Source organism: Phyllostomus discolor, chromosome 12 (genome assembly GCF_004126475.2).
Source record: "Phyllostomus discolor isolate MPI-MPIP mPhyDis1 chromosome 12, mPhyDis1.pri.v3, whole genome shotgun sequence".
Taxonomy (NCBI): Eukaryota; Metazoa; Chordata; class Mammalia; order Chiroptera; family Phyllostomidae; genus Phyllostomus; species Phyllostomus discolor.
The window spans coordinates 27,873,490-27,888,913 of NC_040914.2; the positions used below are offsets into that span (position 1 = coordinate 27,873,490).

A 15,424-nucleotide genomic window follows, 5' to 3' on the forward strand; every position below is an offset into this window, starting at 1 on the left:
GGGTCCCGCGATGTGCAGAATGAATGGGAGCAGGTTCCTTTTCTCAGGGTGCTCACAGACTCCCATGGGTACACCAAGACCAAGGAACCCCCCAGTTATTCACCATCAACACGTGTGTTTGGAGGACTCGAAAATGTTGGTCTACAATTCAAGAGTCCGCACTTGAAATCGTGGTCTATGCAGAAGTGTATTCCTAGGTCCTGGAACAAATACACACACAATGCGTAACAGCTCAGAAATAACAGAAGGGTATTTCTTGACTCTACAGAATTAGCCCAAGGGGGTTTCAGATGGACGTCCAAGCGAGCAAAGATTCTGCCATTAACACTTCCAAGACCTTGCTGGGCACAGACATTCAGCTTACAGAAGGAGGAGGCGCTCCAAAACCTCCCCTACCCATTCTCTGAGCTAGAACGCAGTCATGTGATCGCTCCTGCTGCAAGGAAGCCTGGGAAATGTAGTCCAGCTCTGCCTCCACCTGGAAGCAGGAACAGCTTTGCACAGTTTTAAAAAAAACAAAAACAAAAACCACCCAGCTGCGCCAACAGAAGGAATCCTACTGTTTGCAGCAACCTGGGTCGACCGCAAGGGTATCCTGCTGAGTAGGCAAAGCAGACAGAAAGACAAATACTGTAGGATATCACTTACACATGGACTGTAAAATTACTTTTAAAAGGTGAATCTGTGAAAACAGAGTAAGACGCCAGTTACCAACCAGAAGATATTATTTAAGGCTACAAACTTGCAACTTGTAGACAAGTACCATATTTTGCTGTGTTTAATGCACACCTGTGTCTAGTGTGCAACCCCTTTTTTTGGCCCAAACTTTTAGGGAAAAAAATCTTTCATTTTAATTTTTTAATTTATTTTTTTATTTCTTTATATTTAGATACTTCTGGAGGGTTGCATTTTAAAGGGATTTTACCATTTATTTTTGAACATATTATGGTACAAGAAATTTTATGTAACAAATAGTTACCAAACACAAGAACAAATAAAAGGTATTCCAGGTACTACCCCTGTAGAATACACATCCTTATTTTTCCCTCAAAAATTTGGGCAAAAAAAGTGCATATTATATATGGTGAAATGCGGCAGATCGTGGGCATACAATGCATGTACTAATGATTATAGACAATGATATTGCATAATAGACACCAAACTTGCTAAGAGACTTGCTCATTTATTTATTTAGGTACTCAAGTATGTGTTCATTTACATAAATTTTGGGGAGAAATCTTTGCCTGAAGCTGAATATACTATACAAATATGTATTGGCATTTAGACCTGGCATTAAAGACCTATATGTTCTATAAGCAAAAAGGATATAAAAGTTTTGTGTTAAGATTAAGCCACTCTACTAACTAAAAAAATAAAAATAAAAATAAAAATAAAGGCAGTAAGGTGTTTGCCTAATGGAAAGCAAGCAACTCAAGAGAGCTGGAGGAGGGCTTCCTGGAGGAAGGGTTTCCCTGGGCTTTCTTTGCAGAGAAAATCACTGCCTGTTCTCCTAAGGGACTGGGTCATGGTTATTCCCACCGCAAGAAAGAAATGGTAACTATGTGATCTGATAGAGTGGTAACTATTTCTACAATGGCAATTATATTACCATCGCTAAATATATCAAACCCCCATGTTTATACATTACACTTACGGTTTTGTATGTCATAAATGGAGTGTTTGCAGGGGACCAATGCTGTGAATAAAATCATGCTGGGGAGAGGGAGAGGGGTGAGGTGGGGCGGACAGGGTTGAAGGTAATGAGACAGGCTTGCTTGGAAGAAAGAAGATTCAGGAGTTCTGAACAAGAGCCTAAACTGCATAAAGACTTCGGCCTGGGGACGAGCAAGGATGCTACAAATAGAGGAACAGTAGGTGCTCAGACTCGGAGGCCACAACAGCCAAGGTCCAGGCGCCAGCCAGAGGGGGTGACAGGAGACGCTGGTTTGCAGGGAGTGGGGGAAGCTGGGTTGCCTTGGGGACAGACGAGGGTGTGATTCACTGGAGCTGTGTCTGCAGGTTAGATCACTGCGGATTAACCCACCCCTGCTGCCAGCTGCTCTCCCAAATCCTGCTGACCTCCACCAGTCTGAGATGTCTGAGCCTCGCCGGAAATAAGGTGGCAGGCCTGGGCGTCGCGTCTCTCTGCGAGGCCATGAAGGTCTCCCAGTGTTCCTTGCAGAGGCTGATGTGAGTGGGGCTCCCTTTCACGGGGGTTGTTTGGTCTGAACTGAGGCCGACCATGTACTGGGGGAGGGGAGGGGAGGGGAGGGGGGCGGGGCGGGGCGGGGCTGGAGAGGGGAACTGGCTGATGCATAAGCCAAGAATTGCAGTGGGAGTTCAGATCTCGTGGGAATGCTCCGTTGTTGAGGTTTGATAGAGACCCAATAAGCAACACCTGTGTCTTCACAGAGTCATAGACTCGAAGATGGTGGTTACTTAGGGCTGGGGGGCAGGGAGGGGGCAGGAGCGGTGGGTGGCACATGAAGAGATGTTGATCAAAGGGTACAAACTTTCAGTCATAAGATGAGTAAATTCTGGGTGTTTACAATACTGTGTGGTATACTTGAAAATTTCACCAATGCTGAAACCCCAGGGAGGCAAAGGCTTGTGGTTAGACCTGCTGGCTGAGCTAAGGGTTCTGTCTCCCATTAACACTGTCTTCACAAACAACCTAGCAGGTAGGAATTGCTTCCCTTCCATTCCCTGACAAAGAAAGTCGGCTCTAGCAGAAGGAGGGAGGTCTCTTGTCCAAGGTCACACAGGGAGTGCAGGGCACAGCCAAAGCAGGAGCCCTCAAGAACGGATCCATTCCCTGGAGCTGTCTGTCCTCCAACCTGGGCAAGGTGGTCTCTCCACACCGCTTCCAAAGCGTGTAACATGCCTTCTTCAGCAGAAGTTCAGTTCTAAAGCCTTAGCAAAGGTTGAAAAGCAAATAATAACATAGAGTACCCTTTGTAGAAGGTAATAGTAGGAGCAAGATATCTTCTCTTCATTAGTCTTTAAAGGAGGAAAACAAAACACACACACACACATACACACACTTTTTATCCTCCCTCTTAGGTTCCAGGTCTGGGGCCTACAAATTAAGCTGATAATACACAAATTAGCAAGAGAAAAAGCATACAAATTTTATCGATGTTAATTTTGTAAGTATGTGAGGATGTCCCAGAAAGGAAGAAACCCAAGGAGAGGGTAGACTCAGGAGCTTATATACCATTTTAACAAAAAAGCAATAAATTATGGAGAAGTAATTAGACAAAGAAAAGGGGATGGGGGCTTCTAGGGCTGATAAGTTGTGGGAACATGACTAGGACATATATGGGGAGAATTAAAGGTAGATAAGGATTAAATGAAGACTCCTCTCTATTGCTGGTGATGAGGGCCATTGTTCTCCCCTGGTACAAGAGAGGGAGACACTCACACAAGAGAAATCTTTGCCACACTTTTAGGCAGGTGGTGGGGAAGGCAGACAGTTCTTATTGTTTCTGCTTTTTCTCAGTTGCCATTAGCTGAAAATAATCTAAAAGTGGCATATTTTGGGGTGTCTTCTTGAAGTCCAACCCAACCAGCATCCCCGGGTTCATTTATTTCACTTTGCCCACAGGCCACAACAGAGGGAGTGATAAACCCTGACTTTCAAAGTCTGATTGCTTCCTAAGCTTCAAAAAATGGACGGGTGATCTCATTTACGTCTGAGGGTCACGACATGTTGAATGCAGGTTCCCCTAAAGAGCAAGGTCACTTGTCTTGGCAAAAGCCTTGCCCTGTAGCGCAAGTGGGAGCAGAAACAACCAGATGAGCGAGCAGAGTCACGAGGCCTGTGGGTTTCCCATTGTAGGCCCCACAGTTCTAACCCGCCACCATGCTCAGCCCTCTTGTTGGACGGAAGCATTGCAGTTGAGTGCCTGAGGTAAACACAGACACGATATGACATCGCCATATATCTGTGAGGGCGTGCCAGCCATGGGAGTGACATTTCTCTCCTCTTGCATGCAAGCGAGGCATGTGATGCACGGACCTCCTCATTTATTTTCTGGGCTGTCTTCTTGCAGACTAGGGAACTGCAGTCTCACAACCGCCAATTGCTGGGACCTGGCCTCGGTGCTGTGCTGCAACCAGAGACTGACACACCTGGACCTGTCCGTCAACACACTGGTGGCAGAAGGTGTGACTGCATTGTGTCGACCCTTAAAGCTTGTCAACTGTGCTCTACAGAGGCTGAGGTGAGTCAAATGCACTCCCCTGCGAGGACTTGGTGGCTTTGTGGTAAATGGCATGTGACTGTCTCAAAAGAGTGGGGAGGGAGCAAATGCTCAGGAGGAGGCGCCTGCCACGTGACCCATCGTGTCCCTACGAATCACCTCCTAGAGTTCACACGCCCTTGGAAAAATCTCTGTGTGTTTACATTTGCTTGTGGTGGAAAGTTGTTTGTCCAAATACAGTCGATTGTCACGATGTGTGGTATTCACATTCTGTAAAGTCAGAGAGAACATTGAATTACTGAGAGTGGACCCTGATACCCTGGGAAAACACGGGGTTCAGTTCCTATTGCCAAGGTCATGACATTTTCATCCATGGATCCATAGCTAACCTTGTTGGGGGTGGTTTTGGTTTAAAACCCTATATTGAATATGTATTGCGGATTCATTAACATTGAACTTGTGGTCAAGAGTGGTATGAATCATGCCTGAACAAAGCCTATGCTATACGTGTTTTTCCTCCTTAAAACACATCCCAGTTTTCTTGTTTAACTTTATTTTTATTGTTGACACTATTACAGATGTCCCCATTCCCCACCCCCCACCGTTGCACGTAACCACCCAGCACCTGACCCCCTTCCCTCTGGCCATCACCACACTGCTGTCTGTGTCTACGCGTCAAGCATATATTCTCTTTGGCTAATCCCTTGCCCTACCTTCTCCCAGTCTCCCCTCCCCTGCTTCCCTCTACAGCTGTCAGTCTGCTCCATGTGTCCACGCCTCTGTTTCTATTTTGTTCATTCGATTCCGCATATAAATGAGATCATGGGTTGTTTGTCTTTCTCTGACTGGCTTATTTCACTTAGCGTAATTATTTCCAGACCCATCCATGTTATCGCAAAAGGTAAGAGTTTCTTCTTTTTTTACAAGCCGTGTAGCATTCCCACTGTGTGAATTTTTAGCCACTCAGCTCCTGATGGGCACCTGGGCTGCTTCCAGAACTTTACAATAGCCAAGCTCTGGAAACACCCTAGCTTTCTTGTGCTCAACACACTAGACCACACTTCAGCTCCACATCTTAAACAATGAAGCCACAAACCCCCCAAAACCACAGAGATGCAGAAAATGTGGCGTTCTCTGAAAGGACATTTGTTCACTGCAGGAGGAGAACTGGACGTGAGTTCAACCTTAGCTGGGAACGTGAGTGACAGGCAACTCCCATTTTTCTGCGTGTGTCTGTCAAGGACTGTGAGCACCATGAGTATTGACGGGGGGAGTCACCGGTAAATCTGAGTGAGAAGGCAAACTCCCAAATACAGAACTCATGACTATACAGGTTGGCTGTATTTATGGAGCCCCTACTTTGGGTGCATGCTCTTAGCTGCTAGTGATAGGGAGATGAAAGATGGATGGGGTCCCTATTTTTTTGCACGGCTTAAGTTCTGGTAGAGGTGAGTTGAATGGTAAGTCAATGAGGTTTTTGAACAGTGACACAGAGCTGATGGCCACGCAGTGTGTGTGTGGCCAGGAGGACACTATTGTATGGTAAGGTGCCCCTATGGCTATTTCAACAAGTGCCTCCTTGTGTAGCTAAATTGACTCTCTATCCCATATCTTTTTCATTCTTTACCTGAGGCTATGTTTATTGATTTGGGAAGGTGGGGAGGGGGAAAAGAGGGAGAGACATCTGTCAGTTGCCTCCCCCACACACCCGGACTGGGGATCAAACCCGCAACCTTTCAGTGTACGGGGCAATGCTCCAACCAACTGAGCCATCCAGCCAGGGTTATCCCAAATCTCTGGTTGATGGTAAGAATGAGAGATTTTTGTCGTTCTTCTTCTGCACTGTCAGCTTGCTTCGTGGAATCACTTTGCTTTGTGTCATTCCATCTTGTTGACCCCTGATTCCACAGGAGTGAAAAATATATGAGTTCATGGTAGACCTACAACCAGAAATTCTGCTAAAGAATAGAACTTTAATGCACATGTCTATGACCTTTAGCATTCTAAGGGCCCCTGGTAACTCGGCAATGGAGACATCCCAAGTACAGTAGATGGAATGATAGAACAATCTGACCCCTCCTCCAAAGTTGTCTATGTCCTAATCCTTGGAACCTGTGAGTAGAGGACCTTCCGTGGCAAAAGTGACTTTGCAGATGTGGAAAGATGTCGAGATGGGAGGTGACCCTGGGTCATCTGCCTGGGCCCAGTGTCATCACAAAGGTTCTTAGAAGGGAAGGAAGGAGCCCAGAGACTCAGAGGAGATTCGATAATGAGGGTCCATGTGGTGAGGCTGCGGGCCCAGGACCAGGCACGGAGGAATCTGGGCAGCTTGTAGACACTGGAAAAGGCAGGGAGCTGGTTCTCCCCTGGAGTCTCCGGAAGGAACAGGGTCCCACTGACAGTGCGGCTCTGGCCTCCAGAGCTGCGGGACGACATGTGTGACTTAAGGCATGTGGTTTGTGACCGCGGCAACAGGCAACTCATACCTTGAGTTGGAAAGAAAATGGGAAAGAGAGGGTCGAAGCATACAGCACTCGCGTTAGGCATTGTGCCGAGAACATCCGGGTCATCTTGTCACCTACGCTAGACAACCTTCTTAGATACCAGCACAATCTCCTCCCAAATGAGGAGCAGGAGAGGCTAAGAGAAGCGGCTGAGCCCTGCTGGGTAGCACAGTTGGTTGGAGTGTCGTTTTCTTCACCAAAACGTGGGTTTGATTCCTGTTCAGGGCACAGATCTGGGTCTTGTGTTCGAGCCCCCGTCAGGGTGGGTACGGGAGACGACCAGTCGATGTCTCTCTCCCTCTCCCCCTCTGCCTTCCTCTCTCTCTCAAGTCAGTAAACATATCCTTGAGTAAGGATTTCTTTTTCGTTTGTTTTTAATTTTATTTTAATTGTTGTTCAAGGATTTCTTTTTTTTTAAAGTGGCTTCCCCAAGGGGACACTGAGTCAGGTGTGTGTCCACCCTCTCTCCCTTGCCTGTGCCCTGCAGGCTCAGAGAATGCAACCTGGACATCCTGGGCTGCAGCTTCCTTGCCCTCACCCTAACGAGCAACCGTCACCTGACGCACCTGAGCCTCAGCGTGAACCCTTTGGGAGATGATGGCATCAATCTTCTGTGTGAGGTCCTGGTGGAAACATCCTGTCACCTCCAAGACCTGGAGTGAGTCTCCCCTGGTTGTGGGGTGGGGGGGTCGCCTCTACCAGCGTGGGGGCTGAGGTTCCTAGATTGTCAGGAGCCAGGAGTAGTGGACCTGGAACCTAAATGGAAGCTCCAGCGTCCTCAGAGCCTCATGGTCTCCAGTGGACACTGTGGGTAAGTTGAAGTGTTGGACAGGACAGTGACTGTGGGAAGGACAGAAATTATTCTGAATGGGATCCATGGAGCTGGAAGTTGCTGTGAATCTCCGAAACCTGTGCATTGCTCCTTTTACCTCTCTGCATGTCTCTCCCTCTCCCTTTCTTGGTCTCTGTCTCTCTCTCTGTCTCTCTCTCTCTCTATATATATATATACACACACACATACTTCTATCACTCTCTCCATATATATATGTATATATATATATGTAGACATATATATACCTTTGTCTTTCTACCACTATCTCTCTATACATATCTTTCTCTGTCTCTGTCTCTCTCTGTCTCTCTCCCCATTTACATATATACAAATCTGTCTATATATTTCTGTCTATCTCTCTATACATATCTATCTATCTATCTCTCATATATAGCTATCTTTCAATCGCTTCTTGGCCTTTTGGCTAAAAATCAAGTATAGTATCTGTTCTTATCAGTTTAATATATATATATATGTGTGTGTGTGTATATATATTTATATCTGCCTCTATATATGTATTTAAATCTCTCTATATATTTGTTTCTCTCTCTCTATATATATATACCTCTACCTCCCTCTCATATATTTATATATATACACACACACACACACATATAAATCTATCTCTATATTTCCCTCTATCTTTGTCTCTCTATACATATCTGTCTCTATCTCTCTATATATGTAAATTTATATATATATACACACACATATATAAATCTCTATATTTCCCTGTATCTTTGTCTCTCTATACATATGTCTCTCTCTATATATATATATATAAATCTATCTCTCTATATCTCTGTCTCTATCTCTATCTCTCCATATATATCTGCCTCTCTGTCTCTCTATATCTCTCTCTGTCTCTGTATATATCTGTCTCTTGCTCTGTCTCCACGCACACACACACACACATGCGTCCTTTTGCAGGCTGATGAAATGCTGCCTCACGGCCGCCTGCTGCAAAAGCCTGTGCACCGTGATCACCCGGAGCAAGCACCTGAGGAGCCTGGACCTCGCCGCCAACGCCCTGGGTGATGTGGGTGTGGCAGCCCTGTGTGAGGGACTGAAGCAAAGGACAACAGGTCTGAAGAGACTCGGGTAGGCCCCCAGGGTCGTCTCCTGGAGGGCTGAGCACAGAGGGAGGGGAACCCGAGCACGAGGTTGCTGGAATGGAGACCAGGATCGGAGTCCCACGATTCCAGGAACTCAGGACCCCCTTGGCCTGGGCAGAGTGGGGCTGGGCTGTGACCTGTGGAAGGAGGGGGATGGCAGGGGCTTGGGAACATTGTCTGGAAGTCACAAGCCCTCCATACATGTTTATCAGAAGAGTTGGGTACTCAGCAGGGTGCCAACTGGTGGCAGGACCAAGGTGCATAGGTTTTGGCATTGCAGAATACACAGTTTAAAGGGAGAGAAGGGCCAGAAAAGCAGTGGGGACACTGGCAGTTCTCAAACCAAGTGTTAGCCTCAGAGTCGCCCAGGAGGCTTGTGGAAAAAATGGTTCTGGTACACTTGGTGGAATATTACGTGGCCATAAAAAAGGAATGGAGTGCTAACTAACACAGGCTATAGCTTAGATGAACCTTGAGAACATGATGAGGCAGGATTCCCAATTCAGAATTCACTGTGGATTTGGTGTATTTGGGATCAGGACATCTACACCTTCTAGACCCACTGGCTAGTTTAAACTACCTACCTACCTGGTGGTGAACTAGTTATATCAAGCTATGGGTTTTAACGTTCCACCCCCAAGTACCCCAACATACATGTCTAAAATACACAAGGTCTGGCAGAAGTGAGGCTTGCTTGAGTGCAGCTGGTATGATAATAACATGGGTGTAATAATTTATACTTTTAATTTGAACATTTCACCTAAAAGGTCATATGGTGTGCTTGAGTGTGATATTGTTATGTTACAGAATGACATGCTTACGATTTTGTAATTTAAAAAGGGGGTGTTATTTGTGCCAGACCCTGTATAAGAACCCTGTTACAATACTGTTATCACACCTAACAATGCTCTTTGGCGTCTCCATGCTGAGGGTAAAATCCTAAACCCTTCATGGGACCCCAAAATGCCCAGCCTCCCCTCACACCGCTGTCTCCGATCCACTCCAGACACCCTGTGGACATAGGTGTCCACTCCCTCCTTCCACGAGGACATGGGACACCACATTTCCTAAGCACACCACTCCTTCCTGCCCCCTGCCCACTGAGCACACTTCCTCTCCACTCTCCAGTTTTAGGTGAAAGGTCCTGCACTTTCTCGGCAAGTCTTTCTCTGTGTTCCCTGTTTTGTGTCCTAGTTATAGACACTCTCACCCTTTACCTTCCTTTCTTTGCACAACTATGAGTCATCAGCAGCTCTCGGCATGAGAACCAGAAGTGGTGTCTGGAAACTCCTTAGAAATGCACTTTTTTTTTTTGGTCCCTGCCCAGAACTGCTGAGTCCAAAACTCTAGGAATGGAGCCCACGGTTCCCCTTTTTCTTGTTTAGCCTTACCCAAGGATGTGTGTGTGTGTTGATTTTGGGGGGAGAGAGGAAGGGAGAGAGAGAGAAACACCAACTGGTTGCCTCCCCTAGGTGCCCCAACTGGGGACTGAACCCACAACCCAGGCACGTGTCCTGACTGGGAATAGAACCCACAACCTTTTGGTGTACGGGATGATGCTCCAACCAACTGAGCCACCCAGCTAGGGTGCCCTTGTTCTTTTTTTTTTTTTTTTTTTTTTTTAACCATGAGGATGGAAGTCAATTGGGTTGAAGGAAGAAGGATCGATTGTTGATCTTTGGGGATGTTTTGGGGCCCCCTCTCTGCAGGTTGGAGGCATGTGGATTGACGTCTGACTGCTGTGGGGTCCTGGCCTCGGCTCTCGTCTCCAACCAGCACCTCAGCAGCCTGAACCTCATGCGGAATAATTTTACTCCTGAGGGAATAAAGAAGCTGTGCTCAGCCTTTGAACACCCCATGTCTAATCTACAAGTTATTGGGTGAGTCCTGGCAGTTGTCTTCTCAGACACAAACCTTCTCTTACATGCTAGTTGGCAAAGAAGGGGGTTATCAGAGAAAGTAAGATCGTGGCGAAGTTGGCGGATCTTTATCCAACCAAATATCCGCTGCATTCCGGGCACTGGGCTGGGTGCTGGGGACCCAGGGATGACGGGAGATAGCGGCAAGGCATTGATACCACGAAGGTTACTCTGGGGTGGGTTTGGGAAGAGTGGAAAGACAACATACAAATGAAATGTTTCTATCCCCCCAAAAAACTAAAAATAGAATTGCTATCTGAGCCAACAATTCCACATCTGGGTATGTAATTAAAAGTATGGCCCTGGCTGGTGTGGCTCAGTGGATTGAGTGCCGGCCTGCGAACCAAAAGGTCATCGGTTTGATTCTCACTCAGGGCACATGCCTGGGTTGCGCACCAGGTCCCCAGTGCGGGGCACTCGAGAGGCAACCACACATTGAAAGATGTTTCTCTCCCTCTCTCCCTCCCTCTCTTTCCCTCTCTAAAAATAAATAAATAAAATCTTTTTTTAAAAAAGTATGGAAAGCAGGACCTCAGAGAGACTTGCACACCTGTGTTCCACAGCAGCCTTATTCACAATAGCCGTGAGGTGGAAGCAACCCTGTGTCCATTGTCAGGTGAACGGATAAACAAAATGTGGTCCATTGACAAAGTGGAATATTTAGTATTCAGCTCTACAAGGAAGGAGATTCTGACACCTGCTATGATGTGGATGAACCCTAGAGACATTATACTGAGTGAAATAAGCCAGACACAAAAAGACAAAAATACTGCATACTGCATAATTCTACTTAGTGTGAGGTACCTAGACTGGTCCAATCCATAGACAGAAAGTAGAATGGGGTGGGGTGGGGGTGCCCTGGGACAACTAAGAAGAGGAGGACTGTGTCGTTTACTGGGCACATAGTGGTATATTTTTTAATTGTACTTATTTTTAGAGAGGGGGATGAAGGGAGATAGAGATGGAAACATAGATGTGTGAGAGATACATCAATCAGTTGCCTCTAGCTCGCCCTCAACTGGAGACCTGGCCTGCAACCCAGGCATGTGCCCTGACTGGGAATCGAACCAGTGACCTTTTGGTTCACAAGCCGGCCCTCAGTCCACTGAGCCACAGCAGCCAGGGCATAGGCACATAGTTTTAGCCGGGGACGAAGAAAAGAGTTATGTGGATAGACAGTGGTGATGGTCACACAACAACGTGCATGTGCTTCGTGCCCCCAAACGGTTTGCTGAGACGTGACTACAGTGGACAATCCTCTGAGGCTGGCTGTGACGTATTTATAGCAAGAGCAAACTTGCCCAGCTGAGCAGCTGTCCTCTCCGCTGTGGCCCCGCTCACTGATCTATCCTGGAGTCAGGTTTCAGCTGACGAATGTCAAGAGCAGCCCGCAAAAGAGTGGTTGTAGTGCGGGATCTGAGTGGGAGGCAGGAGGGAAAGGAAGACAGGAGGTGAGTGGTGGGTTCGAGAACACAGCTCAATAGACTTGGGGTCTCTATGTGGTGAGAGGGAGAGGGAGAGAGAGAGAGCGAGAGCTCACAGCAAGCACTTCAGCTGGAGAGGCGGCAGATTCGGGTTGGAGGAGAAGAGAGCATCCATATCAGGATGGAGGAAGCAGCCCAGCCGTAGGCAAAATCAGCTCTTGATGAACAGGCTCCCCAGAGAAACAGAAGTCACCCCTGGAGTTTCCTAATTGCCATTTTGGGGGCCTGTACCCTCCTCTCCCTCCCCCCGCCCCCAGGTATCTATGTGATTACCTGTTTCCCCATCCTCTTCTGAATTACAAGCTGTGTGAGGGCAGGGGCATCACCGTGTTCGTCGCTGTGCCTCCAAACCCTGTAGCAGGACCTGGCACAACGTTGGTTCCCGAGAAAGACACGGTGACTCGGTGACTCGGCCAGGCCTGCCCCGTAGGTGTGCGGCCAGGGGCTGATTCCTGCAAAAGACAGAGACTTGGCTTCTGTTCTCTGGGGAGCATACCAACGTCCTCCACAGACAAGAGGGTTCAGATCCTTGATGGGAGGCTCCCAGGAATCTGGAGGGAGGGAGAAGAGTAGGAAGCACATTCCTGGAGTCATGAGCCCTTTTTGTGTGCCCCGCTACCCCCCGCCCATTCCCTGCCAGGCTGTGGAAGTGGCAATATCCTGATCCGACAAGAAAACTGCTGGAGAAGGTCCAGGCACTGAAGCCCCACATGGTGATTGGCGATGACTGGTATTCTTTCGACGAGGACGACCGGTACTGGTGGAAAACCGAAGCCAGGAAACCCCGCCCACCTACTCTGGGTGGCGCAGGAACCTCGACCTGAAGGCCGTCTGCTCCCAGTACGCTGTGCCCTGAAGGGGGCGCTCCTCCTCAGAAGCGGGAACAGATATCCGATTGTCACAAAGCCCCCCACTGGCGGTGACCCTGTGTGTCCTTTGTACCTTGGTTCATATGGTGGCCTCAGATGTAGGCTGCAAGTCGCAGGACCCAAGTCGCTGCAAAATGTCCGTCCTACCTCTCAGATGAGGTCCAATAAACACTGAGCATTTGCAGAGGTGTGAAGCGTCCTACTTGCTCAAGAGCAGAGGTGGCAGGACGTAGGAATTTTGACAACACGACTCTGGTGGTGGTAAAAATAAACCTTTAACGAGTACCCATCTGAATGTCTAAGAAGGATGTGGCAAGTCCTGGCCCGGTGGCTCTGCTGGTTAATTTGTTGCCCTGGTCACCAAAAGGTGCCAGGTTTGATCCCTGGTTAGGGCACACACCTAGGTGGCAGGTTCAATCCCCCGCCCAAAGGATTGTCTGCGGGAGGCAACAGATCTATCTCTCTCTCTCTCCCTCTCCCCTCCCTCTCTTCCCCCCTTTCTCTCCCTCTACCCTCCTTTCCTCTTTCTCTAAAATCAGTCATAAAAATCCTCATGTGAGGATGTTAAAAGACAGACAGAAATGAGCTACAAAACCACGAAAAGACCTGAAGGAACCACAGATGCATGTGACTGAGGGAAGGAAACCCACGTGAAAGGCCCCACACCACATGAGTCCAACTCCGACATTCCAGAAGAGGCAAACCCATGGGTAACAGCAAATCCTGCTATCTTGTAATAAATATTTTCACTAATTCACATATGCTGTGCTGTTCTCAAGAATTCAGATGGTGGCAGGAGACACCAGCCTTTTTCTAGAGACCCCCTCCCCCCCAAGCTTCCCCCCACCCCCAGGAAGCTCCAGAACAAGAAGCCTCACCTCCCAGGGTTGCAGGGAGCGGTTCTGCCTGCATGCCTCAGCTCAGTCGACACACAGAGGCTGTGGGTACATTGCTCTGGACGCATCCACAGCAGCACAAGGGGCCAAGGATAGGGAGGGGCCGCTGAGGTCCAAGAGCAGGGGATCCAGAGGGAGGGAGCTGCTGAGCTAGATGGGGTTCTGGGCAGTATTTTTATCCCGTGGTGACGGCCACCCCTCCACAGATCTCAGGCAAGTGACTTTGCTGAAACAAAATCCAGCGACGTTGATGGCATGGCAGAACCCGGGGGCTGACCCCAGTGTCTGTGGGTCTCCTCTCTAAGGCAGCTTCTCCTCTGTCCAGGGTCAGTGTAAAGTTCAGGCAAGATGTCCATGAAGCGCCGGGCATGCATTAGGTGCACATTAAATTGTATCTCCTCCTGACGGCCCCCACCCCACCCCCACCCCAAAAAGGTCCTGGCTGGTGTAGCTCAGTGGATTGAGTGTGGGCTGCGAACCAAAGTGTCGCAGGTTCGATTCCCAGTCAGGCCACACACCTGGGTTGCAGGCCACGGCCCCCAGCAACCACACATTGATGTTTCTCTCTCTTTCTCCCTCCCTTCCCTCTCTAAAAATAAATAAAGTTAAATAAAATAAAATAAAGAAATATTTGCTTGGAAAAAAAAGAGTTTCATTTAAAGAAAAAAATTGTATCTCCCCTCGCTGAGTCAGATATCAGCCCTGTCAAACCCTTACCGGCATGTCCCCTCCCCCTCCCTGGGGCGGGGTGGGGAGTGCAGGCAAGGACAGTCACTTCCTGCAGTGCTGGGAGCCCAGCAGCCCTCCGGGGGAGAGGCCTTACCTGTCAGAACATAATGCACCGCCCCGCATCCACCCCCCCCCCCCCCCCCCCGCCCCGCCTTTGTGCAGCTGCCGCAGCTGCTGGTGGCAAGACAGGAATGAAGAGATTCCTGTAGGCTCCTCAAAGCAGCAAAACTGCTCTGTCCAACTCCCTCAGCCCTGGCTGGTGTGGTTCAGTGGATTGAGCACCAGCCTATGGACCAAAAGGTCCCCAGTTTGATTCCCAGTCAGGACACACTCCCAGGTTGCCCATCAGGTCCCTGGTTGGAGGCATGCAAGGGGCCACCCATTGAAGTTTCTCTCACACATCATGTTTTTTTCTCCTTCCCCTCTCTCTGAAAATAAATAAAAATTTAAAAAATGTTTTGCCTCTTTGGGAGGTAAGTGGAAGGGAAAAGATGAGTGGATTATAACAGACACACAAATACACACCCACCCAGAAATGTATGTAGTTGTTCCTCAGCATCTGTGGCAGATTGGCTGCAGGACCCCTTCCCCGGAGCCCCCATGGATACCCAAATCCGCGGATGCTCCAGTCCCTTCTGTAAAATGACGTGGTATTTGCATGTAGTTTATATCTGCCTTCCCTGGTTGCAATGTAGAGTGTGCATCCCAGACTTGAAACACTTGGCCTCCAGAACCAACTCCCCCAGCTGGAAGAGAATCCCCAAGTAGCCTGAGTCTGCCAGCCATACAGACCCCTGCGTCGGGGTCCCCGTGACCAAGAACAACTGTTGACAGGGGAGACCTGGTTCTTCTTGCTGACGCATGTAAAGAA

General features: G+C 48.4%; 1 protein-coding gene and 1 pseudogene across 1 annotated transcript in view; both read left to right on the forward strand.

Annotated features, from left to right (window-relative positions):
- NLRP5 (NLR family pyrin domain containing 5) overlaps window positions 1-13,491 on the forward strand; it is a 30,527-nt gene extending 17,036 nt beyond the window's left edge. Inside the window, exons 9-14 of the mRNA XM_036013534.1 lie at window positions 2,020-2,190; window positions 4,056-4,226; window positions 7,197-7,367; window positions 8,472-8,642; window positions 10,366-10,536; window positions 12,700-13,491. Of these exons, the coding sequence (XP_035869427.1) occupies window positions 2,020-2,190; window positions 4,056-4,226; window positions 7,197-7,367; window positions 8,472-8,642; window positions 10,366-10,536; window positions 12,700-12,883 (1,039 nt within the window). The 3' untranslated portion in view covers window positions 12,884-13,491. The remainder of the gene's footprint in view (window positions 1-2,019; window positions 2,191-4,055; window positions 4,227-7,196; window positions 7,368-8,471; window positions 8,643-10,365; window positions 10,537-12,699) is intronic.
- Window positions 7,946-8,051, forward strand: LOC114511752 (annotated as a pseudogene).
- Window positions 13,492-15,424: the final 1,933 nt, after the last annotated feature.